This window comes from Lynx rufus, unplaced genomic scaffold, assembly GCF_022079265.1.
Source record: "Lynx rufus isolate CCGP_SWC_20201006 ecotype Redwood Valley unplaced genomic scaffold, mLynRuf1.p SCAF_2, whole genome shotgun sequence".
In the NCBI taxonomy this organism is placed as follows: domain Eukaryota; kingdom Metazoa; phylum Chordata; class Mammalia; order Carnivora; family Felidae; genus Lynx; species Lynx rufus.
In genome coordinates, this window is record NW_025814834.1 from 1,353,593 (window position 1) to 1,378,507 (window position 24,915).

Here is a 24,915-nt window from a genome sequence, read left to right on the forward strand (position 1 = left end):
CTTCGGGGGGCAGGATCACAGCCCCAACCGCGTCTGACCCCCAGAACCCACATGGCAGGTGGGGTTAAGTTTCAGCTCACGAGCGGGGACCTTGTCTTGGGGTGTCCGCGTGGGGCCCATGTCCTCACGAGGGTCCTTAAATGTGGAAGGGGCAGACCATGTAAGAGTTCACAGATTCACCGTCACAGACACGCCCAGAAATAACGTTTGCCAGTTCCTGGGGTGCCCTCTGGCCCAGGCAGGTTGGCACAGGAGATGATTGGGGGCCCCCCGTGGCACGAGAAACGGGGACCCCCCGCGGTTCGTGTTTTGCCAGAGCATCAGGGAGAAGGGCATCCGTCACTTAAACGATTCTCGATTCTCGATTCTCGGGAGCGGCTTCTGCCTTTCTGCAAGTCCCGCCTTGCCTGGCCTCCTCTCCCCGCTCACACTTTGGGTACCAGGCGCTGGGGGGCGCCTTCGAGATGTGACGAGACCTCTTGTCTCCCCCACACCCCCACCGTCCCCCACCGTGAACCAGCAAGGCGGTGACAGGGCTATTCCGAGGACGGTTCCGAAGACAGCAACGATGGAGAAGTTTCTCTGCCCGGGAGTGATCGCAGGCCTCCTAAACGTGTCCCACAAGACCCTCGTGGACGATCCCCTCCACAGTCCCCAGGTGCCCACGACCGGCCCACCACACGCACGTGGGCAGCAGAGCAAGGACATGGGCTTGACTCCTTGTTGGTAAAATATCGCCGTCTGGTTTGTGTTTTGTTTTTGGGAAAATTTACAGACCCGCGTGAGCACATGAGCAGAGCTCTGGACAGGCTCACGCGCCCTCGCGTCCCAGCCGCCCGGATGCAGGCTGTCTGTAGGGAATCCGACTGGGAGGCCGATCGGATAAAGTAAAGCCACGCATGTAAGACGCACTTCAAGATGTTTACTGGGACGCCGCGTGGGGCCCTCAAATGGCCTGGCTCTTCATCAACACGGTTGCTGAGTGAACGCGGCTTTGGGCGAACCACAGAGCGAGAGGCCGGGTTCCTGGGAGTTTGCTCCCGGGGACGCGCGATAAGGTCTGGAGACATTTCGGGTTGTCTTGACCGGGGTCTAGGGGACGGACGGAGGCCGGGGGTGCTGCTAACCACGCCTCCACACACAGCAGGGCCGCGCCACGGAGAGTCACGCACCCCACGTCCGCCGTGCCGTGGCCCAGAAGCTCCACGCCACAGTGTCATCAGCCATTAGGAAACGTAAGAGACTCTAACACACCGGGACCTGGCAGGTGTCCAAAACGTATCGTTCGCTGAGAAGACACAGTCAGGGGTGGATGTGTGTGGTCTGAGTCTGATTCTGGAGCAGGAGGGACAGCACCCTAGTGGCACCTGCACCTGGGGGGGGGGCAGGGGTGATGAGGACGGCCTGGGGGGCAGGGAGGGGACTGGGGCGGCCTGGGGGGCAGTCAGGGGATGAGGGCGGCCTGGGGGGCAGGGAGGGGACGGGGACGGCCTGGGGGGACAGGGAGGGGATGGGGGCGGCCTGGGGGGGCCAGGGAGGGGACGGGGGTGGCCTAGGGGGGCAGGGAGGGGACGGGGGCGGCCTGGGGGGACAGGGAGGGGATGGGGGCGGCCTGGGGGGGCCAGGGAGGGGACGGGGGTGGCCTAGGGGGGCAGGGAGGGGACGGGGGCGGCCTGGGGGGCAGGGAGGGGACAAGGGCGGCCTGGGGGGGGCAGGGAGGGGGACGGGGGCAGCCTGGGGGGGCAGGGAGGGGACGGGGATGGCCTGGGGGGTAGGGAGGGGACGGGGACGGCCTGGAGGGACAGAGAGGGGACGGGGGCGGCCTGGGGGGGCCAGGGAGGGGATGGGGGCAGCCTGGGGGGCAGAGAGGGGATGGGGGCGGCCTGGGGGGACAGGGAGGGACGGGGGCGGCCTGGGGGGACAGGGAGGGACGGTGGCGGCCTGGGGGGACAGGGAGGGAAAGGGGCGGCCTGGGGGTGCAGGGAGGGGAAGGGGGCGGCCTGGGGAGCAGGGAGGGGATGGGGGCGGCCTGGGGGGCAGGGAGGGGATGGGGACGGCCTGGGGGTGCAGGGAGGGGAAGGGGGCGGCCTGGGGGGCAGGGAGGGGACGGGGACGGCCTGGGGGGCAGGGAGGGGACGGGGACGGCCTGGGGGACAGGGAGGGGACGGGGACGGCCTGGGGGACAGGGAGGGGACGGGGGAGGCCTGGGGGGCAGGGAGGGGATGGGGGCGGGCTGGGGGGCAGGGAGGGGATGGGGGCGGCCTGGGGGACAGGGAGGGGATGGGGAAAGGGGGGCATCTGTCCACACCAGGCCAGCAGCCCCGAGCATGTACTCGGAGAAAGGAAATGGAGGGTAGGGGGTGGGGTATCATTTTTTTTCTTTTTCTTCCACTTTAAAGATATTTCTTTGTTTGCAACGTGTGCCCATTATTTGGCCTGCTTACGGAGTGAGAGGCGGGCCTCTCCCTGGGAGCAAAGCAGGAGGCTGGGTCTCGCTTCAAGGTCCTCGGGCTGCCTCCCAGCCGTCCAAGGAGACCAATTTAGCGTGCGTTTCAAAGGCATTTCCAGCCCTTTAATTCCGAGGTGCCGTTCCCGGCCCAGCTGGGCTCCTGCCCAGCCAGAGCCCCCGGCTCCCCACGTCCCCCCGGGCTCACAATACCTGCTTCTTGGATGAGTCAACGAATCTAGGACAGCCAGCTAGAAGGGAAACAGGCAACCTGCTCCTTTATCAACCTGTTTCCACCGACATCAGGGAAGAAGGAGCCAGAAAGTCAGAGGGAGGAGGCCAGGTGGGCGGCTGGCCAGGGGGAGCAGGAGGGCTGGTGCCCAGAACCCGGCAGAGCCCCTCAAAGACAAGAGAGCCTGAGGAACCCCCGATGGTGGCGGGACGGGGCCATGCTGCCCAGACGCCTCAGCCAGGCTGAGAAACACACTGAGCCCCGGTTCCCATAAATCCGGCTTTTATGTGGCAGTGAATAGGGGTGAACAATGGATCTATTTCAGGCCGCAGAGAAGCTGGCCCAGCCTGGGTCCCTCTCCTGCAATTAGGAGCCTCAACATGGCGGGTCCTGGAGTCCCGTGCCTGGCCTCAAAGCCTCACAAAGACAGCCACCTGCCAGTGTTTGGTGGCGGGTGGGGGGTGGGGGGAGATTCCGCCATCCCCTGGGGTCTGTTGCTGGCAGGGCCCCCTCCCCAACCACAAGGGGAAGTGCCGTTGGCCGCCCCGGTTGCCGGCAGGACCCGGCTGGTGGTCACTGCCCCCTGGTCCCGTCTCAGGGAGCATGGAGTTGGCCCTTGGCCTTGGCTGGTCTCTCCCAACTCCTCCCCGAACGGGACCCCCTCTGCTGCCCCGTCCTCATCCGCGGTGGCCAGCCTGTGCTCCAATTCTCCTGCAGCGGCAAACCCACCCTTGCAGACAACTTGTAGGTGACATCTGCCTCCACCAGCTACACGCTGCCCTGCCTGTGGGCGCCCAACACCCACCCACCCCCAAGGGTGGCCGTTGTGCACGTGCTGGTGGCAGCCAGACCGAGCCGGGCAGCCACTCCTGCACAGCAGTCCCCAGCCCATGGTCTAAGGTGGCCCAGGACCCACGCCCCAGTCCTTCCGCCTGCAGGCAGGCGTCCCATAGAGGGCATACTCTGCAGACTGTCATCGCCCAGCCCCCCGTGAGGACCTCAAGGGGACAGGATTCACAGAGAGACCTTAGCATCACACTGCCCTCACTCAGCCCAAGGAATAACTGGCTGGCGGCCTCATGCCACACGCCCCACCCCTGCAGAGAAAGGCCGCCAGCCTGTCCCTCCCCATCTCCCAGCTTTATCTCTCAGAAGCAATCGTGTTCACCTCTATCAGCTGTACCTCTGGCCTTTGCCTACATATCTCCAAAGAATAGGTTTATACTTTGTGATGATTAACTCCGTGTGTCACCTGGGCCAGCCCACGGCACCCAGGTGTTTGCTCAAACACCAGTCTCGAGGTCACCGTGAAGGGAATTTTTAAATGAATGCAGATGGCCGGCGATAATGTGGGTGGGCCTTGTCCAATCAGTTGAAGGACGGAAGAGGAAAGACTGAGGAAGAGGGGACCCTGCCTCCTTATGGCCTTTGGACCCAAGCGGACGCGGAAGCTGCAACTCTTCCCTGGCTCGCCCGCCTGCCCCGCGGATTTCAGACTCGCAAGCCCTCACGATCACGTTAACCCATTCCTTAAATCTCTCTCCCTTTCTCTCTCCGGACGCATCCTGTAGATTCTGTTTCTCTGGAGACCCTTGTTGTGGGCAGCCGCTGAAACGGCCCCCAGTGAGTCCTGACCCTTGGTGTGCCTGCCCCTGAGTGTGGGAGGAAGCTAGTGTTGGATTCCAGTCAGCAAGTACGGCGAGTGCGGCGGGAGGCCGTCTCTGAGACTAGGTTGCGGAAAGACTTCCGTTTCCTCATCTTCCCTTGTGCCCTTTCTGGAGTCAGAATCTTCCTTTTGAGGGAGTGCAGCAGCTTCAGTGGGAGCCACCCGAAGGACGGGCCCTGTGATAAGCAGCGGAGAGAGGCCTCCCGCTGAGAGGCTGTTAGGGATCGGAATCCTGGCAACGGCACTGTGAGTGAGGCGGCCCCTTCCCCAGTTAGACCCTCAGATGACCGCAGCCCCAGCTGATACCTTGTGAGGGACCCCACGTCAGAAGACCCTGCTGTCCTGGGCCTGGATTCCTAACCCACGGAAACTGGGGGACGATAAACGCCTTTCGGTTGGGGTTCTGTTGTTTTGGGCCCAGACACTTTGGGGTGACTCCCGACACTGGGAGAAGGAACTCATACACCCCCTGCATACATTTAGACCTTATCTGTTGAGTCTTCCTGTTCCACTCGATTTCCCCTTCCCCTTCCTCCCAACACAGCCACATCCAAGTTTAGGTGAAATCGATACTCAGGCCTCACAGGATTATGACTATGTAAAGGAAATGTTCTTCTGAGCTGAATAGCACCTTCTGATGATACTACCATGTTTTCCCATTTTCCATCCTTTTTTTTCTCCCAGAGTTGGTTATTGCCTTGCTTTTTAAAATGTATTTATGTATTACTATTATTTTAAATTTATTTTGTAATGTTTATTTTTGAGAAAGAGAGAGAGAGAGTAAGTTGAGGGAGGGGCAGAAAGAGAGAGAGAGGGAGACACAGAATCCTAAGCAGGCTCCAGGCTCCAAGCTCTTGGCACAGAGCCCGACGGGGGGCTTGACCTCAGGAACCGTGAGATCGTGACCTGAGCCGAAATCAGACACTTAACCAACTGAGCCACCCAGGCGCCCCTGTTCATTTATATTCAAAAAGTGTTGTTTTTCCATATACCCATTGACAATCCAAATGCTCAGAGTTTTTAATGCTCAATACTTGTCCAAATGCTCAAATGTATCAGATCATGTGTAGTTTTCATTTCCCTTCCTCCCGACATCTCCTCTGGAGTTCTGGTAGCCCAGACCCGCAGCACCCCCATCAGCACCCTCGTCGGCACCCTTGTCAGCACCTCCGTTGCTCTTGGGGCTTCCCTTCACCGCTCCCCGGGGTGACGCAACTTATTTCGCATATTGCGTAGTTTCCCTGCACACTGTGCCCCAAAACCCAGGCCCAGCAGCTTGCCAAGAAAGAGAACACATTTCCATCCTTATAGGTCTGCGCTGTCCACATGATCTCCCGGTGGTTGGCCGCTAGAGTGTTTAGGCACCAGGTCCTGGTTCCCCTGCAGGTGCCGGGGGCACCCCGCCGTGTCTCCCAGCCTCCAGCGTGGCCATAGAGAGATCAGAGGCCGCTGCAATTCTCTTTCCTTTTATACGGTTTGCCCTTGCAGTTTGGAAACTTGTAGGCTTTTTGTCTCCAGTGTCCTGACATTTCCCAAGTGGTGCTTTCTCGTGGGTCTGTCTGGGTCTTCTCCCCTGGACAGGAGAAGGAGGGAACCCTGTCGTTCTGGACACCCTCTTCCAGACTGGAACTTTTCTCATCTTAGTGTTGTGCTGTCCACACCAGATCTCCCGAACTGACCTGCTAACGTTCCTGCATTTCCGGTCACTTTCCTTGTTTTCGTCTTTTTATTTTAATTTAGGAGAGGCTTTCTCTGCTCTATCCTCCCGCCTTCCTGTTGATCTTTAAAATTTAGATGATTATGTTTTGAATTGCTGGTAACAGTCCTTGTCTTCCGAATGCTACTTTTGTTTCATGGGCACCATATCTTACCCGGCCCTGATAATATTCGTGTTTTAAGCCTTTCTCCCCCTGTCCCACTAAATCGGGGCTCACGCCTTTAATCCTGTTGACATCACCAGCAGCTAACGCCAGATGCCAGGGCTTCCCTAGACGTTTATTTCATCACTTGGTCCGTTTCTCAAAATGCGTCCCTCAGGACGAGGATGGGGAGGTGGACACAGCAGCTCAGAGGGCAGCGAAGCTAGCATTTGTTGAGAGCTTCCCACACGCCAGGTCCTGCCCCTTCGGTCCCCTTCACAGCCCCGTGACATCAGCGCCCGAGTCTCCACTTTACACATGAGGACGCTCGGGCCCGAGGGCACCGAGTAACTTGCCCCGGGCCTCCCGGTTAACAAGCCGAGATGCTCTCCCCTTAGCACAGCTGTGATCTGGAGCCAGCGCCCGGTGCCCTGCCCCTAGGCTGGGAAGGACCTGGCCGGGGGGTGGGGGGGTCCGTGCGTGCGTGGCTGCGCCTTCGGCCGGGTCCCAACACCCAGGGTCCCTTGGCTCTTCTCAGAGGCAGGTGAGGCTTTCAGGGGGTGCAGCGCTGGGCAGCGGCGGCCAGCAGAACCCGCCGCTCCTTGCTTGCCCCTTGCACCCCAGGAGCTGGCCTCAGATCCCACGGGGAACCGGCCCAGCCCAAGATCCCCGACTGGAGAAGGGCCGGGAAGAAGCAGATAGCTGTCTCCCTGCGGCAGAGGGGCGTCCAGAGAGCTGGGTTTGAGGAGCTTGGGTTCGAACTGCCCTCACCTCCCGGAGCAGCAGGGGAGAGGGAGGCTCAGGACAGAGCAACCATCCCGTGGGGCTTCTCACCCTCCTGGCCTCCGTTTCTTGTTTATGAAGCAGGATCAGTGTGTGAGGGCCCCTCGAGGCTCACGGCGGGCCCGGGTGACACAGGACTCCCTCCGCCCTCTGAGGTCCCGGATCCCGGGCTGCAGGGAGCCCGGCATGCCCCGTGCAAGCCCCTCTCCCCCAGCCTCACGTGCTGCCTCCTGGACCGCACCTGCCAGCTGCTCCTTTCCCTGGGTGGGGAGGCCGGGGCGCCAGAGGGTGAGAGGCCAGGAGACCCCGAATCCTCTCCGGGTGCAGAAGCACAGACCCACCCAAGGAAAGAAGGGTCCGTCCCCTCGGTGTGCTTCCTCGATCAGAAGCAGAGGTGCACCGGGGGAGCCTGGGGCACTAGGCGCGTCCTGCCCTTCCCTCGGGCGGGGCCAGGCTGGTGCAGGCGGAGGTGAGCCAGCTGGGCGTCAGAGACCCGCGCGCTCCCCTCACTGCACCTGCGCGAGCCCCACGGAAGGGCCAGCTCTCGGAAATCTGTGTGCAAATCTCTGTGTTGCCGCCGTCACCTTGGCGGCCTGTGGTCAGACCTCACTGCCCTCCTCCCGGCCTGGCCCCTGGACAACCGCCCGGCCTGCTCCCGACACCCAGCGTCCCCGTGGCACCCCACTGTCCCCACAGTGTCTATCATCCACTGTCTCCCACTGCCCCAGTTTCCCACCGTCCCCACTGTCCCCAAGCCCCCATCACACACCAGGCCTAGAAGAGTTGGGACACACTCCCACTGGCCAAGAACAGATTCCTCTCCCCCCTCAGCCCTTTCCCGCTGTACTTCTGGGACGTGAGGGGGTGTGGGTTTCGAGGAAGTGGGTTGTCCCTGGGTTGACATTGAGTGGATTCTCTAGTGAGCCTTCCAGAATCACGTGGGCATCAGGGACGCCCATACGGAGGAGTGCCCGGAAGTAACCCGCTCACTCGTGCCAGGCGCTCTCTTCTCCCTGCGCTTACTCCCTGCTCGCGGAACCAGACTCTGGTCGGAAGGGCTGGCGTCAGAAGAACACCACTCACTGTGGCATTCTCTCCCAGGACCCGCCCACCAGACTTCTGCCCCCTGCCCGTGCCCGTGTCTGGATGGAGGCCCTGTGTGCCCACCTGGCTCTCGAAGCCCCCGGTCAGACAGACCCAGACCCATAGCTGGACAAATTTAAACTCGAGCCACAGCCGGTCAGCTGCTGTCCCGCTGTGGCAGCCATCCTGGAGGAGTCCCTCGGCCGGGGCGGACCCCAAGCCAGGGCAGGGGGCCTGCAGCACACCCAGGGGCCTGTGCCCCCCGGGACGGGCCAGAGCGTGCTCTCTGGGCAGCCCACTGGAGGCGTCAGGCCCTGCAAGCCCCGGGCCTGGGAGCATGTCAGCAATGCCGGAGCTGGGGCAGGCCGGGCCTTCTGAGCAAGACTCTGCAAGAGGGACGGGCGTGCACACCGACTCAGGGTGTACGATGGCCCAGGGAAGGAGGGAGTCGGGCCCTCCCCCGGGGCCGCCCCCGGGCCTCTACCCTTTGCTGTTGTCTCCAGCAGGTCCCTCAATTTGGAAAGCCTCAGTCCCCTCCCCAATACAACGGAGAAGGTAGGAACAGCTCTGGACTCACCAGGAGCGAGGAGGTCAGTGGGTGGTCCGTGAAGGGCCGGCATAGAGCATCCACTCGGAGACATTTGCTGTGGGGGCACCAGGCCCTTAGCTAGTGAAGCGGGGTCCTCGGTGGGGAGAACACCCCCAGACACGGGATCATCCGAGCCAGCGTCTCCGTGTTGTATCACACGACAAGGGGAACGAATGTCCACCGAGGCTCACCGCCTTCTGGCACGCAGAGCGCTGTGGTCTGCCTTCCTCACGAGTGTGGACCCAGGTCTGGCTCTGTGTCCTTAGGGGACACCTGAGACAGGAAGACTGAGGAGTACAAGGTCCTGGGGCAGCTCCCCCCTCACTCCTCCTGCCCCACAGAGGCAGTGTCAGCCGCAGGGAGAGCTCCCAGGCCTCACCCAGCACTGGACGCCTGCAGGGACCCAGTGGGCACCCCGCCTGGAGAGGGGGAGTTAACCCCCAGGGGCCCGGCCCCCAGCAGCAGAGACAGAAGGCAGTGGATAAACGCTTCTCCTGGTCTGAGGTCTCAGAGCAGCCCCGGGTGGCCAGGGCAACATGCCTGGGTTCCGGCTTCCCCCGCCTGTCCCCAGCCCCGTCCAGTCCTCCATCGGGCCCCCTGGGACCCCACCCCCCAACGGAGCACACACGGGCACCCATGCTCGTGCACGCCCACACACTGAGCTGGCACTGATTCAGTCTCGGGGTGCTGGGGTGCGACCCTTGCAAGCCCTCAGCACCTGGAAGGAGGAGGACGTATGGGGGGTTCCCACGTTCTGCATCGCCGAACATTGTCCCTGGGGGACTGGGGGCCTCTCCCTCTGGGTCTCTCTTCCCATCTGTCCAGGACTACGACTACGACCTCCAGCGGAGTTCTCACACCACCGTGGTGCTGGGGCCCCGGGCTGCCTTCTCAGGGAGTACTTCCAGAAGGAAGGCCGGGGTGCTAGCAGCTTTGGGGGTCTAGGGGAACCAAGCACCCGGAGTGGGCATGTCGTGGCCCCCAGGCACCTGTGACAGCGCACATCTAAGGCCAGTGCCTCTCTGCCCCGAGTCCCGGCCCCACCCTGCCCTGCTGGGCTAGCGGGCTGCACCCCACCGCTCCAGCTGCTTCGACTTCTCTCCCGCTGTGGAGACGCTCGGTGTGCCGAACCAGGAGCCTCGCTGACCTGGGGAGTGCAGGCTTGCAGCCCACCTGCCCGTCTGGGTCAGGACCAGAGCCCCACAGCTCCAGGAGGAAGCATCTTGGAAAAGACATGTGTCCCCTCTGGGACTGGGGCCCCGTCTCCCAGAGCCACACACGTGGGATTGCCAGATTTAGCAAATAAAAATACAGGTTTCCCGTTTAGATTCGAATTTCAAATAATCAGTGAGTGCTTTGTTAGCATCGAGTCCTCCCGTATTTTATGAGTCCACCCTAGAATCCTGACGGGTCCCCACTGCCTGGCCTCAATGCCACCCCAGGCCCAGGTGTCCCGGGCTCAGGAGAAGCCCTCTCGGGGACCAAACTGGGACCCGATCAGAAGTTCTCACAAATCAGCTAAAGACAAAGATGAGTTTTACGAAGAATCGTACGGACCTTACACATCTTAGCTTTCAAATCTACACGGTACCCGTCTTGACCGTCAATCCTCTGGGCACGGCGCCTTCTGGCCTGCGAGGATTCCCGTGGGGATGGCGCCCCCTGGTGCCCGCGGCGGGGATGCGCCAGCCAAGATTTTAGGGTCTGGTTTTCTCCGATGGGGGACGCTGAAGGCAGGTCCCCGGGGAATGTGAGGACTTTGGCCCCAAACTCGGCATCGTCCAGGCCACATCTAACTTGACAGTAGTTTCCAGAAACGTCCACCTCGAGTGGGCCTTTCCAAAGCAACTTTGTTTTCATCCACAACACTCTTTTCATGTTCATTAGATTCTATGATATTTAATTAAATCCTTTTCTCAAAACGACACACACAGTCAGAAACCGTGAATCTGGGGACAAAACAGGTGAGTGTGAGAAGCGCCCCCTCACTCGCAGGTGCAGAGGGGCTGGTGCTTCCCAAGGGGACCCGGAGAACGGCACACACAGCCAGGCGCTGGCCCAGACGCCCAGGTTACAGCCGAGTGAGAAGAGGCCTGCAGGATGTGGCCCTAACGCGCACGGGGGGCCCCAGGCCGGGCACCGACCCGCCGTGTGTTCAGCCCGTCAGCACGTCACCAAGCCCCACCCACGGGGCGACAGGAGCGTTCCAGGCCCGAGACACTCGGGAACGCTCGAGCAGCCGGTGGCTCGGAAAGTGGCTCGAACACATAGCCAAGCAGGAGGGCAGGACGTGGGGCAGAGTGACTGTGCGCTGGGGATGGCGGAGGCTCCAGAGGGGGCAAAGCTCCCGGGCTTGGGGAGGGCGGAGACGGAGGCCCCCCGTGCTGGAGCAGCGGGGCACAGCGCAGGGGCCCGAAGGCCGGCCGGCTGGCCGGAAGGCACCCTGGGAGCAGGCCTGCAGCCAGGGCTCAGGTTCCCAGGCTGGAGGGGAGGAGCAGTGTGGACGTTTCCAGAAGCAAACCGAGGCCGTGGATGGGGGCTGAGCTGGTGGCAGCTGCAGGAAGGGTCCAAGGAGAGGCACATCCAGAAGGAGCCCATGGGTAGGAGGACCTATGTCTTTGGGACTTAATAAGGAGCAAGGCTCGGGCTTGCGCGGGGACGGCTGGAAGGGCTGTGAGCCCTGGGGTCCTGCCCACCCTTCCAGGAGATCTGAGGTGGGCTGGGCCTTGTCCTCCGGGGCCGAAGCCTGGGTGTCTGCAGCTCCCAGTGACCTCAGCGAGAGGCCACGCTTAGTGTTCCCGAGTCAGACGGCAGAGGGCGCCCCGAGACCTCATGACAGGAGTGTCGCTGTGCCGGCTGGGGAGGACGCACCTGGGTCATTCAGGCGAAGCAGCAGGGGACAGAAGGCTCCCGGGCCAGCCACCTGGCTTGCTCCCTTCCTGCTCGTCTGGCAGAGACCACAGCCCTCCCCTGGGTTAGCCTGGGGGCAGACCCGTGTCCACGAAGACCCGGTTATGCAACCAGAGCTACAGGCGGGGGGGGGGGGGGTCCTTGCAGGCCTCCCGTGCATCTGCAGGGAGAGTCCCGTGCAGGACAGGGGCAGGGGCCGGAGGAGCAGGGGGCCTGACCACCCCCAGGCAACAGCACGCTGGGCCCCACCTGGACCCGTTAGAGTAAATCCTGCCCGTGGAGACAGAGCTGAAATCCCCACGGCTGAGCAGCTCCATGGGTGGTCTGCTGTGCAGTCAGGGTTCAAACCTCTGCTTCCGACGGTGGCTCTCGGAGCCTGGCCCTGAACCTACTCAGCACCCTTGGTAACATGGCAGACATGCAGAGTCCCGGGCCCAGCCGCGAGCCCTTGGGGCAGAACTCTGCGGGGTGGCACCAGGACCTCTGCCCTCTAACACGTCCCCGACATCGTTCTGAGAGCAGCTCCTTCAGGTGATTCTGACCCTGCCCAGCTTGAGAACCTGCCTCGAGACCCTCAATGTGCTCTAGGGGCTGGTAGCGTGGGCATCTCCCAGGAGCTTGTTAGGGATGCAGATTCCCAGGCCCTCCCCTCAACCTGCTAGATCAGAACCTGGATTTAACAGGTCCCTGGACCATCTGATCTGGGTGCAGTGTGAGGACCATTGCTCTAGGGATCCCGCAGAACAAGAGTGATGCAAGGCTGGCCGTGCAGACCCCCGGCAAGGGGCACTGTGGGAGAGCTGGTGGGTGAGGGGGAGAAGGGGCCCTTGTCCAGGGCCAGAGGAGTTGGCCTCCAAGGTGGGGTCCTCCAGGTGGGATTCTCCAGGTGGGGCCCTCCAGGTGGGGCCCTCCAGCTGAGATTCTCCAGATGGAACTCTCCAGCTGGGACTCTCTAGGTGGGGCCCTCCAGGTGGGGTCCCCCAGGTGGGTCTCAGGAAGGTCTGTGTACAGGCCAGCAAAGGAGAGTGGCTTGAAGGACTCGGGAAGAGGGAAAAAGTGTGGGCTGGACTTGGGGTGGCCACGTGGTTGTGGGAGACCTGGGAGGTGTATCCAGGGCAGCAGCTCAGTAAGAGGGAGCTATTGGCGGCGGTTTGTAAGGTTTTCTCCCCACCACGTAAGTGCTAAGTCAAGGGATATACATACGCCCAGAAAGAAAACAAAACTGGTATCCCCACGGCTCTCCCACCCAATACCATCACCGCTCATCACTTGTAGACGCTTTCCAGGTTGGGTTTTTTTTTAATTAAGAAAATAGCTATAAAGATATAGTACAGGCAGTTTATTTCCTTTTTCCCGACATCATGGGAACGGCTCCCTGGGCGTCATCTTCGGGCGGGGAGCGGTCAGCGATGAACAAAGAGCTATCACCCTCTGGCGCGGCGAGGCGCGACGGGTCTGCCGGCAGGTCCTTGTGCCCTCCACGCCCTGCCCGGCCCGGCACGGCCGCCGCCCACCTCAGAGACCTCCGAGGCCCCGGCCCCCACAGACGCGCAGGCCACGCGTCGGGGCTTCCTCAGCCCCCGTGCTCCCGGGTCCGGCTCTGCAATAAACCTCACGTTCCGCGGGACGCCCAGGGGCCATGTGGGTGGAATACTGGAGCCCGGAGGGATTCATCCCCAGGGGATCGGGTTCGGGATGGAATCGGGAATTGGTTCTCTGGCCCGACCGCAGTGCCGTTCGCAGCGGAACAGGGCGCTGCCGTCCCCGGAGCCAACGGGCTACAGAAAGCCGGGCTTTGTGGCTAAGGCCACAGGCCACTTAGCAGTGGAAGCGAGGGCCGTGGGGTTGGTTGGTGGTTTCTAAGTGTGCCGGAGAATGTGGGGAAAGCAAATTATGAGCTCGGAGCTCAAAATTCCCAGCTCAGGGGCCAGATAAGGAACCCAAAGCTTCTGTGTTGTGCAGAAAGGGTTGACCGGCAGGCCCCGCTGCCCTCCTCGGATCGCCCGCCCGCCGGGTGGCCCGCGGCTGGCACTCACGGATCAGAGGACCTCGCTGCCCCCTGACGTCTGTGCGGTCTGTGCGGCGTGGTTCGAGCTGAGCACCCGCTTCCGCCCGGGCACCCGGAATCTGCGCCAGGCCCGGGGGGCCCCGTGCCCAGCCCCCGATTAAAACCCCGGGCGCTGCGTCTCTCACAGGCACCTGGTGGTGGCCTGTGTGAGTGCACAGGGAGGGCGCCCGGGAGCTCAGGCCTGCTCCCCCGACTTCTCCCTTCCTGCGCGCCCTACCATTTCTGTGTTGTGAATCCCAGCCGGGAGCGCGGCCTGTGCTGAGTCTGGGGGGGCCCCCAGTGACTCACCGAGCCGGGTGGTCTCGGGGACCCTGACACAATTGCCCTAAAAGAATTACGTCTTGCAGGCGAGGAGTCCAGATTTCTGAAAATAAAACCCGAGGTCTAAGCTGGTGGGTCTGAAACTCACAAGGAGAGTTGAACTTCTGCTCTCTTAGGCCATCTTTTGTGAAGGTCAGGGTTTGTTGGGTAGGAATGAGTCTCTTATCACTTGGACGGGGACGTGTGGGGAGACTGATGAAGCTGGGGTCCTGAGCCCCTACATTCAGCTGCGTCTCCTTTGCCAGCAGAAGTGTCCTTCCTCCCTATCTGGCGGGTTAGTCCCCCGTGCTTGAAAAACCTGTAGCCCCCCCAGAGCCGTCGTCCGCCAGGGGCTGCTAATCCTCCTGAGGACCCCACCCCCAATCGTGACCAGACCCTGAGGCTCAGACGTGACTTAGAAAGCGAGGCACAACGTGTGTCCCCAGGAGGGTCCACATATGCCCATACGTGGCGCCCAAAGCCCAGGGGACATATATGGGGTAGATCAGGGTGCAGATGACGGAAGTGCTGGCCTGGGCCCACTTGGCAGAGGGTCCTCTGGATTCGCAGGAGACCGGGAGCGGTTCTAGCCGTTTGTGCAAAGATGGCCCGTGCGGGAGGCCGGTCCCGGGTCTGGGCAGGTGCCCAAAGACCTGGGGAGACCAGGTGTGTGTTGGCTGGAACCATCACGGAAGACCTGCTCTCTGCCACTCGCCACCAGCCGGACCACATGCTGTGTCCCCAGCTGTGTGGATTCCGTGGGCGATGGGACCCCGTGGGCAGGGCCACGAGGCATGGCCGCAGTCTTGAGGAGCAGCCCTGACGGGTAATCAGAGTGGTCTGGAGACCCTAGGAGTCGTCCATGGTGTCCCTGGGGCCAGACAGCCGCCTTCCGGACAATAGACTTAATCGTCGTGCGTGAGCCGGAAGGCTCTAGTCTGCAGATGCGAAGCGGGGCTGGATGCCCACACTTCCTGTATGGACTGTGCTCAACATGTCCCGTCGGCGGGGGTGGGGGGTGCTGAGCTGAGGCTGCTCCTGGCTCCCCGAGGGTCCTGTCCTGCCTGCCTGCCTGCCTGTCCCCCCAGGGGCCGCTCTGTGATGACCTTGTTCCTGTAAGGGGGGACCTCAGCCTCAGCGTCAGACTCAGAACGTCTTTCTATCCGGTGGAGAGGAAATCGCGTCTGAGTACTGGTGTTGAATTCAGTCCTGGAGATGCTAGCAGTGCCCAGTGCCTGTGCGGAGATGTTTTTCTCCGGATCTGATCCTTGGATCAGGTTCCCACAAGTGGACTCTCGAGGCCCCGCTGCCAACAAGGTCACAGAAGCCCTCAGTGCTCTGGCCGGGGATGAAATATTCGGTTTGACAGCTCACGTAGGTGACGTCTGCCTCCTTGTCTCTGGCCTTTTATAAAGAGGGGCCTGCGTGCTGGCGGCAGCCTCCTGTCCCCGTTCCGGCTGAGGCTGAACAACAGGATCCCAGTAACCTCTGCGGGGGGCAGGTGTGGGGTCGCCGCCGGCCACGGGGGCGGGGAGGGGTGGTGGGCTCAGCCTCAGGACCACCGTCTGAAGCCACCGAGACTGAAATTGCTGTGAAAACACTCAGAGCTTGTCCTTTTTCCAGAGATGTTTTCCAGGGAGCTGCCCGGGGCAGGGGTGCTGGGAGGAAGCCGGGGCCCTCACGGGCGGCTGGTCTCACCCTCTGGGGTCCTCGTGCTGCAGGGGGACCGGAGCTCCATCGGTTGGCGGAAGATGCACCTGGGGAAGATGAAGGCCTGCTTGGTGCAAGGGGTGGCCCTCTGCCTCCTGCTGGGACCTCTGGCGGGTGAGTGGCGGTTCTGCCCCTCGTGCCATCCCCCTGGCCGCTTGGGCAGCTCATGTGCGGTGGGGTCCTACCCTCGGGGGTTCTCCAGGGTGACTGCTCTCTCTTCCTCTGCAGGAGCCAAGCCAGTGCAGGAGGAGGGAGGTATTGTGTTGTCCTCCTGGCCTTTTCTGGTGTGTGTTTGGGTGGGGGGGGGTCAGAAGAGGGAGCTGGGTGGGAGCTGGCTTCTTATCCCCAACGAAGGAAGCAGGAGCCTGGGTCAGCTCAAGGCCAAGCTGTGCAAGCAGAGGGACTGAGTCTCTTCCCTGGGCCCTGCCTTCCAGCCACCTGGGGCTGCACAGGGCAGGAGAGACCCTCTGAACTCCCGAGGCTTCGCGTCCTCGCCCTCGGACCGGACTCACCCCAGGGCCCTCCCACCGAGTCCGACCCCAGGGCGGCGGCATCTGGATTCCAGGGCTGGGGGCCGTGGCCTCGTCTGAAATCCCACTGGGATGCTCCCCCATCCTCAGCGTCTCCAGAACAGGGGCCAGATTTCCCGCCCCCTCCCTCCTTGTCCTCCTTTTCCCTCTTCTCGGCCCCCTGAGCTGTCCCCTCAGACCATGAGTCCCGAGAGGCAGAACCCAGGTCACTGTCCAGATGGCAAGGCTCCGGGATGCTGCCACAGAGGATCAGGGATAGCCCGGGGCCTGGCGTCCAGCTGGGAGGGTCCCCTCACTGCATGGGGCTGCCGGGCACCGGCCACCTGCCCTAAGGCATCGTGGAGGGGCGGCCTCGGGGCAGGACGAGCGGGGACAGCCCCTGAGGCAGGTGGTTGTGTCTTTCAGACCCGTATGCCGAGCCACCGGCCATGCCCTACTGGCCTTTCTCCACCTCTGACTTCTGGAACTATGTACAGTACTTCCAGACCCTGGGAGCCTACCCCCAGTTGGAGGACCTGGCCCGCACCTTCTTCGCTCACTTCCCCCTGGGGACCACCCTGGGGTTCCACGTCCCCTATCAGCAGGACTGAGCACCAGCCTGGATCCCTGGCCGCAAGCTCAATAAATTCCTCACCTGAGTCACACAAATGCTGGTGGTTTTCTTTCGAGAAACAGCTCCAGTCAGGCCACATTTACTGTCTTATTCAACAAGCGAACCATGGCTCTGACTCGGGGCTCTGCTGTACTTGTCGCCTAATAGCTGAAGTCACACGCCCTTGGAGGGGCTGTGGGTCCCTGGAGTGCAGTGAGGACAGTGTCCCTGGGAGGGACTGCGGGTCCCCAGGGTGCAGGAAGGACTGTGTCCCTGGGAGGGGCTGTGGGTCCCTGGAGTGCAGGGGGGACAGTGTCCCTGAGAGGGGCTGCGGGTCCCCTGGAGTGCAGGGGGGATGTGCAGGAGGGAAGGGGTCCCCTGGAGTGCAGGGGGCAGTGTCCCTCGGAGGGGCTGCAGGTACCCTGGAGTGCAGGGGGACAGTGTCCCTTGGAGGGGCTGTGGGTCCCTGGAGTGCAGGGGGGACAGTGTCCTTGGGAGAGACTATGGGTCCCCAGAGTGCAGGAAGGACTGTGTCCCTGGGAGGGGCTGTGGGTCCCTGGAGTGCAGGGAGGACAGTGTCCCTGAGAGGGGCTGCGGGTCCCCTGGAGTGCAGGGGGGAAGTGCAGGAGGGAAGGGGTCCCCTGGAGTGCAGGGGGACAGTGTCCCTCGGAGGGGCTGCAGGTACCCTGGAGTGCAGGGGGACAGTGTCCCTTGGAGGGGCTGTGGGTCCCTGGAGTGCAGGGGGGACAGTGTCCCTGGGAGAGACTATGGGTCCCCAGAGTGCAGGAAGGACTGTGTCCCTGGGAGGGGCTGTGGGTCCCTGGAGTGCAGGGAGGATAGTGTCCCTGAGAGGGGCTGCAGGTCCCCTGGAGTGCAGGGGGGAAGTGCAGGAGGGAAGGGGTCCCCTGGAGTGCAGGGGGACAGTGTCCCTCGGAGGGGCTGTGGGTCCCCGAAGTGCAGGGAGGACTGTGTCCCTGGGAGGGGCTGCAGGTCCCCTGGAGTGCAGGGGGGTCAGTGTCCCTGGGAGGGGCTGTGGGTCCCTGGGGTGCAGCGAGGACAGTGTCCCTCAGAGGTGCTGCAAGTCCCCTGGAGTGCAGGGGGGAAGTCGTCCTCTGGAGTGCAGGGGGGAAGTGCAGGAGGGAAGGGGTCCCCTGGAGTGCAAGGGCGACAGTGTCCCTGGGAGGGGCTGCAGGTCCCCCGGAATGCAGGGGGGACGCGGTCCTCCAGAGCTATCTGCTCTCCTAGGCTCAGTGCAGCACTACTCACAATAGCTAAGATGTGCAAACAGTGTAATTGCCATAGTTCCAGAAGGTAGTTCCAGAAGTCAGAGGTGGAGAAAGGCCAGGAGTGCCTGGGAGATCTCACTCCTCTATGGGAATAGGGGCTCCCATGTTTTGAAACTACCCGGAAGAGAAGCCTGTTGCTGACCATGGAGCAGTAGCTTCCTTTGTCTTTTGCTGGGGTACTTCAGAGTGATTCGTGTTCACGGTGATTTCTGAGGCTCAACCATACTCCCAGTCTCTCCTCACCTCTCCCTGGGCCCCACGCTGCATACTCAGGCCACAGTCCCCCTCATTCGCTGAGGGAATGAGCCCCCTCAGGCTCATTCCTTGTCTCCCTGCCCCACCCTTCCCCTCCTCCACTTCTCTTGCAGACTAGCCCCCAAGCCTACCTGCTTCCAAAGTCTAGCTCTGATATCTTTATGCCCTCCTCCCATCCACCCTTCCCCTTCCTGCCCCTTCCCTCCTACCCCCTTCTCTCATTCACATGCTTTAAAAATTATGATAAAATACACATATCATGAAATTTACCACTGTAACTATTTTTAAGCACATTCACATTGTTGTGCAACCGTCAGCGCCATCCATCTCCAGAACTTTCTCGTCTTCTCCGACTGAACCTCTGTCCCCATTAGACACTGACTGCCCAGCCCCTCCCCCAGCCCCCAGTGCCCACCCTTCTGGTCTCCATCTCTGTGAATCCGACTATTGTAGGGACCTTCTGTAAGTAGAATCATACAGAATTTGTATGACATCTCTTTTCACTGATCATAATGTCCTCAAGCTTCATCCATGTTGTAGCAGGTGTCAGAATTTCCTTCCCTTTTATGGCTAAATGGTATTCCATCTTATGTATGTACAGAATACATCTTGCTCAGCCATTCTTCTATTAATGAAGACCTGAGATGCTTCTACACTTAGCTATTGTGAATTGCTATGAACATGGGTGTGCAAATATCTCATGAAGACCTCGCTTTCACTTCCTTTGGGGATACACCCAGAGCGGGACTGCTGGATCATATGGCATTTCTATGTTTAATTTTTGAGGCTCCCCCACACTGTTTTCCGTGACAGCTGCACAATTTCCCTTCCTGCCAGCAGTGCACAGGTGTTCCTATTTCCCCTCGTCCTCTCCAGCACTTGTTATTTTCTGGGTTTTTAAATGGTGTTTGTTCCAATAAGCGTGAGGTGGTAGCTCATTGTGGTTTGATTTGCATCTCCCTAATGCTTAATGGTTTCATGTGCCTACTGGTCATTTGAACATCTACTTCAGGGAAAGGTATATTCAAGTCATTTGCCCATTTTGAATTGGGATTTGTTGCTGTTGAGTTTTGTGGGTTCTTTATATATACTGGATACTAATCCCTTACCATATGTGTACATGTGTATGTATGTGTACATATGTACATATATACGTACGTAACTTGTAAATACTTGCTCCCATCCGGTGGGTTGCCTCTTCACTGCATTGACCATTCACATTCTTTCATTCTAAGGTATAGTTGATGCACAATATTATTCGTTTCAGGTGTACAACATAGTGATTCGACAACTGTACACACTCTGTCCCCATGCAATGTTATTACGGTGTCGTTGGCTGCGCCCCCAGGCTGGACTTTCCATTCCGCACACCTGCACCTGGGAGCGGCGAGTGTGTCTCTCCTGGTCCCCTCCCCATTGTCGCCCACCCCTCACCCCGCCCCTCTGGCAACCGCCCGTCTCTTTCCGAACACGCACATTCTTTAACGGGCATCTCTTGGGCAGCGCTCTGTGCCAGGCCCCGTGGGCCGAGCCTTCCGTAATCTCAGCTCCCCTCTGCGCCGACGGGCCTGCGGGAGACCATAGAGTCGGCGGTCCTCCGGCGTCTAGACGCACCGCGGCCGGCGCTTACCGGAAGAGGCGTCAGGCGGGCCGGAAGTGAGCCGGGGACGCGGGAGACGCCGCAGGCGAGATGAAGCCGGCGGTGGACGAGATGTTCCCCGAGGGCGCCGGGCCCTACGTGGACCTGGACGAGGTGAGGGGGCGGCCGCGGGGAGGGGGCCGGGGCGGGTGGCGGGGACGGCGGCCTGCGCGGGCCCCACCCCCGTCCGAGCGGGCGCCCCGGGAGCCAGCGTACGGCGGGCGGGCGCTGCCCTGGGCCGTGGCGTCCTCCAGCCCGCGCGGCTGGCAGCCGGCCTGCGGCTCCTCGGGCCCGGCGAGCGCTACGGACGACAGGCCGGAGTTCGGGCCTGTGCTCGGGGCTTTGCTCCGGGTTGCGTGCTGGCCGGGTGTGAGGGTGGGTCCCCGGCCGTGGGTCCGTGTTGTCCGGCAGGAGGCACGACTGGAGCCAGGCTGGGAAGCCGTCGTCGGGAAAGACGCGGCCGTCGGCCTAGGGAGCCGGGGGAATGGGCGCTTGGCATGTGTGTGTTGCACGGTGACCCTGTTCTGCAGTCGTGCAGGTTACGAAGCGGTCTTGCGTTTTCGTCTCACTGCGTCCTGGCCACGGGGTGATCTCGGCTGATGGCGGTGTTGGTGAGCTGGTAGCGCCGCGGCCCGGCTCGAAGTGTCAGGTCCGCCCCATCGATGTCTGGGCCTCATTTCCCCTTTCTCAAAGCTTAGGGGGACAGACCCTGCGTCCGTGCTCCCTGAAATAGGGGCATGACCGAAGCTGATTGCAGACGCTAAGTGGAGTAGAGTCGCGAGTGCCCTGATCTGGAGGCGCCCTCCCGGCTTTGGGGTGGCCCGGCTCGGGTTTAGGAGAGCAGCTGATTGTGGCGAATGTTGAAAGCATAGTGTTTGCTAACTACTCGTGGTGGAAGAGGAAGTCCTGGCAAGAGCCGAGTCCAGCAGGCTGTAAGGTGCCTGAGCTCGGGGAGAGATTGCAGCTGGAAAAGGGGGCGGGGCTGGGTCACCAAGTGGCTTGTAGCTGTGCCGGTCAGGTGAGCTCTGCACCCCACCCTTGAAGCACTGCCACCGAACCCCAGCTTCTCAGTCCTTTGTTAAAGGCATTTCCCTAGGCAGTGTGGACTCACTTGAGGGCTTTGCTCCAATCTGCTTCCCAGCAGGTCACTCTGGAGAGTTTGGGGATTGGGTTTGGAGGTGGGAGAGTGGAGGGCTGCGAACGGAAGCCTTGAGGAGGGTCTGAACGAAGGCAACACCTGTAGGTGGGAGTCGGGACTCACTCAGCAGAGTCTGTCATTGGTGGAATCGGCAGGGCTTACATGGCCATGGGGAAGGGGGAGGGAGGTTGAAGAGAGAGGAGAGCATCTTGGGCTTTTCTCCCGGGTTTGGGTTACTGACAACAGCCACGAAGAGGAAGGTGGGAGACACTCAGCTCCAGGGAGCCTGGAGAAGGTAGAGCAGACAGCCTGGGAACGCGGGGGGTGGCAGCGGGGACCTGTGGGTGGGGGCCTGTGCTCTGCCCTCACTGTGTGACTCTCACAGACACCCTGAATCCTGAGGGCATCAGATTGCCCCACTTGGGCTGTGGCACGATTTTCCTGCCCCCGAAGTTGTGGCGGTGGGAGGTCCTGTGACGGCACCCCACGGTGCCCCTGGTCAGCAGGTCACTTTCCCAAGGGAAGCCGTTTAATTCCCAGAAGAAGCAGGGGGCAGTCCGGAGCAGAGAACTCGTCAGGCGCAGTTTTGCACATTTGGGGCCCGGCCTCTGTGGCAACATCGTATCGGGAATTAGAACCTCTACTCCAGGCCTACAGAGACGTGGTGGTGTTCCGGGTGACAGCAGGATTCTGTCTCAAAAGTAGGAGGAATCAAGGAGACCTTCAAGATGATACCTCGGAATGCTGCCCCTCCCACCCACTTCTTTGCCTGGAACTAAATTTTGACTCCCACCCGGGCACCTTTCCCTCCCTCACCTTCCCCTGCCCTGGAGGGGCGTGGCTTCTCTCGAAAAACAGCACTGACATATTCTCACCTTTCCTTTCCCAGGCCGGAGGCAGCACCGGGCTCCTGATGGATTTGGCAGCCAATGAAAAGGCAGTTCATGCCGACTTTTTTAACGGTAAGGACGCCGGGATCGGGGGTCCCGGGTCTAATCGAATGTCTCTCTGTGTGTTGTAAGTGGGGTGCTTTGTGACGAGAGTGCTTGGGGTCAGAGGACAGGGAAGCCCAGCTGTGTGCGGTTCTCAGACGCGGCGCGGTGCGTAGGAGGTGACAGCACGGCTGTCAGCGCTGGCCGTCAGCCTTGTTCTTCGGGAGGACACGTAGCGTAAAATTGCCCCGGTCGTAGTGTGTTTTTACACAAGTAGCGTAAAAATGCCTACTTGCACTCCAGTAGTTGAACTTGAGCTGCAGCCACACTTCGGACACGGGTGTGGGAGCCCCATCCTGCCTTCTCATCTCTGCTGCACCCTGACAGCTGGGTTCCTTTCCTTTCCTGTGTCCCTGGGCTCTGGTTGGTCGGCTCCCTTAGCACGGTGACACCGGCTGTCCCCTCCCTTGTCTCTGAGGGCAGGACTCACTAGTATTTAAGAGCTTTAGTGCTAGTTACCAGGCGCGTGGGTGGTAAGCGTGGTGGAAACAGTTGATGTGACACCTTCCCGCGTGTCACGGGGGCATTTCTCTGTGTTCCGACTTCCCAAGGCCTTGTTCCTACAGAATGTACTAATTCACACTAAGGGTTTGAATCATAAACGGAAACACGAGAGGGATCTTCCTCGGAGGGTTAAGTGTGATCTTCTCTCCTTGTCACCTTTCTTTCATCTGGGCGCCCGCTGCTCCGAAGACCTTCTGTCGCTAGTTAGTGGCAGCTGGGATGCGATCTGGCCACACCGGTTTGATGCTCCAACCCCGCTCCCCCACCCCCACCCCCACCCCCACCTCGGAGTCCGAGGCCGTGGTAGTTTATCTGGCATCTTCTTAGCAAGTTGTCTGAAAAGAGAAGCCAGTCTTCCCGGGGAGTCGGGAGAGGACTGGACCCCGTTTCTCTACGCTTTCCAGAGCGCCATGTGAAAGCCCTCGCTCGCGTGGGGTGATCTCGGGGGCCCTTACCCCAAGCAGGGTGGGGTGATCCCTGACACCACCCGACCTGCTCCCACATGTGGTGATCTCCTTCAAGGTCCCACGCGTCTTGTGGGTTTACAGACAGTTGGCTGTGTTCAAGTTCATGTGGTGTCTAAAAATAGCCCTTTAATTCTGCCAAGGAAGTATCTGGGAGGGACCTGGGCTGCTCTGCCGCGGGAGCACGGAGCGGCATGAGCAGTGTGGCCTCCTCCCTCTGGGCCAGGGCTAGAAAGGGAAGGAGCACAGAAGAGCTCCACGCTGCGTCAGCCTGCCCCCGACAGCTCGCGAGGTGCACACCGCCCGTCGGGTTGTGGCGGTCCCAAGTGTTACTGCGAGGACGCCGTGAGCGTTTGGATGGGGTTTCTTCTGCGTCCTTCTCGCTGCTGGAGCAGAGGCTCTGTCCTCTTGCCGCCTGGGCTCTAGGGTTCAGACCATGAACAAGGCTTGCTCTCTTCACTCACTGTGTTGCAAAGTAGGGGAGTGTTAGACAAGACGGCACGTAGGGGCGGTCGTGACGAGAGCCAGAGGCGGGTGGCATTGTTTCTGGGAGCACGTCAGAGGGCGGTTTATCGGGGGGGGGGGGTGATAACCCCAGCAGAGGTTGGAGGGTGTGACGAGTCAGCTAGGGCTGGGGGCTGGGGACAAAGTGCTCAGAGCTGTAGGCCACAGGCCAGCCCAGGTGTGGGACCGCTCACGTCGGTGCGGTGGGGACACAGCTGGGCAGGAGGTCTCTGGGACAGCACCTTCCCTGTGACAGCCTGTGACAGCCTGGATGTGCGGAGACGTGACTGGGGCTTTCCACTGCCCTCTTTGTAGCTCACTGTTTATCCTGTACCGTTTTGAACGCCCGGCACTACACGGGGCTCTTTGATGTCCTTTCCCCAATATGACAGCAAGGTGTGCCCCTGGTAGCGGGTTTAGGAAACGCACAGACACGTAGACGATGACCGCCCATCGCAGCAGGTAGGGCGCTGGGAGTTTGTAGCACGTCTTCCAGTAGGAAGGGCTCAGTTTCTCCAGACTCCCTTAGAGACAACCACTCTAGCATGGCTCAGTGCTTCTAGCACCTTCCTCCTGCCTGCCCTCTGCGTTCCCCTTGCGGTGGGGTCTCACCTCCACCTGTGTGCGCTTTCTTGATTGTCACCGACACAGGGGATTAGAGATGTGTTCTAGACTCCTGTGTCCCCTGGGACTGTCTGACCTTGGGATACAATGGAGTCGGTCGTGGGGTCCCTTCGATCGTGTACTGTTTTCTCCCTGTTTTGAATGTCTGTGTAATTCATCGTGAAGTTGTTTTCTCAGTTGTTTGCCTCATGTGCCCCATTAATGCGTGGTTTTGTTCGTTTATATAGATTTTGAAGATCTCTTTGATGACGATGATATCCAGTGAGACGCCGACCGGCAGTGCGTGTGGTCGCGCCCGCGTCACCTAGGAGTGTGGCCGATCTGCTCAGAGGACAGTTTTCAGGTGGTTCTAAGGAACAGGTGGACATTACGTGAAATTAGGAAACGGTTGACCAAGAAAGAGGGTGGTTTTAACCATCCACGTGAGGCCCGCTGATCTCTAAATGTGACCGACTTTTGCCCTTCAATTAAAAAAAAGAGCTGCCGTCGTTTGCAGGGTCGTTTTCATTCTTGCAGTTTCGAGCGAATGTTACAATCCCCAAAAGTCTCTGCAAGCGCGCGTGTGGGCGCAGGTGTGTGTCGGCCAGCCGAGTGAAACATGCTCGTCCGCTGAGACGCCCTTTGCGGTAGCGGGTGAGCGTGATGGCTCCCAGCCTGCCGGGTGGCATCCGTGGCGGAAGGGTACGCGCTGCGGGGCGCGCCCGGGCCCCCCGACAGTGCGCGCGGAGACCTTCCTCGTCC

General features: G+C 60.9%; 2 protein-coding genes across 2 annotated transcripts; both read left to right on the forward strand.

Annotated features, from left to right (window-relative positions):
• The first annotated feature begins 15,702 nt into the window (after nt 1-15,702).
• OTOS (otospiralin) lies at nt 15,703-16,766 on the forward strand. Its single transcript, XM_047083918.1, has 3 exons — nt 15,703-15,760; nt 15,875-15,901; nt 16,582-16,766. The coding sequence occupies exons 1-3, from the start codon at nt 15,703-15,705 to the stop codon at nt 16,764-16,766; spliced, it is 270 nt and encodes an 89-aa protein (XP_046939874.1).
• A 3,200-nt stretch (nt 16,767-19,966) lies between these two features.
• On the forward strand, nt 19,967-24,662 carry COPS9 (COP9 signalosome subunit 9). Its single transcript, XM_047085606.1, has 3 exons — nt 19,967-20,062; nt 21,976-22,048; nt 24,402-24,662. Exons 1-3 carry the CDS (start codon nt 20,000-20,002, stop codon nt 24,437-24,439), a joined length of 174 nt encoding a protein of 57 aa, XP_046941562.1. The 5' UTR covers nt 19,967-19,999; the 3' UTR covers nt 24,440-24,662.
• Nucleotides 24,663-24,915: the final 253 nt, after the last annotated feature.

Excerpts from the sequence above, each read along its gene's own strand:
- COPS9 (XM_047085606.1), top strand. The coding sequence starts at position 20,000 with ATGAAGCCGGCGGTGGACGAGATGTTCCCCGAGGGCGCCGGGCCCTAC. Across the intron at positions 20,063-21,975 it reads CCTACGTGGACCTGGACGAG|GCCGGAGGCAGCACCGGGCT; the intron begins GTGAGGGGGCGG and ends TTCCTTTCCCAG. Across the intron at positions 22,049-24,401 it reads TCATGCCGACTTTTTTAACG|ATTTTGAAGATCTCTTTGAT; the intron begins GTAAGGACGCCG and ends TCGTTTATATAG.
- OTOS (XM_047083918.1), top strand. The coding sequence starts at position 15,703 with ATGAAGGCCTGCTTGGTGCAAGGGGTGGCCCTCTGCCTCCTGCTGGGA. Across the intron at positions 15,761-15,874 it reads CCTGCTGGGACCTCTGGCGG|GAGCCAAGCCAGTGCAGGAG; the intron begins GTGAGTGGCGGT and ends CTTCCTCTGCAG. Across the intron at positions 15,902-16,581 it reads GCCAGTGCAGGAGGAGGGAG|ACCCGTATGCCGAGCCACCG; the intron begins GTATTGTGTTGT and ends TGTGTCTTTCAG.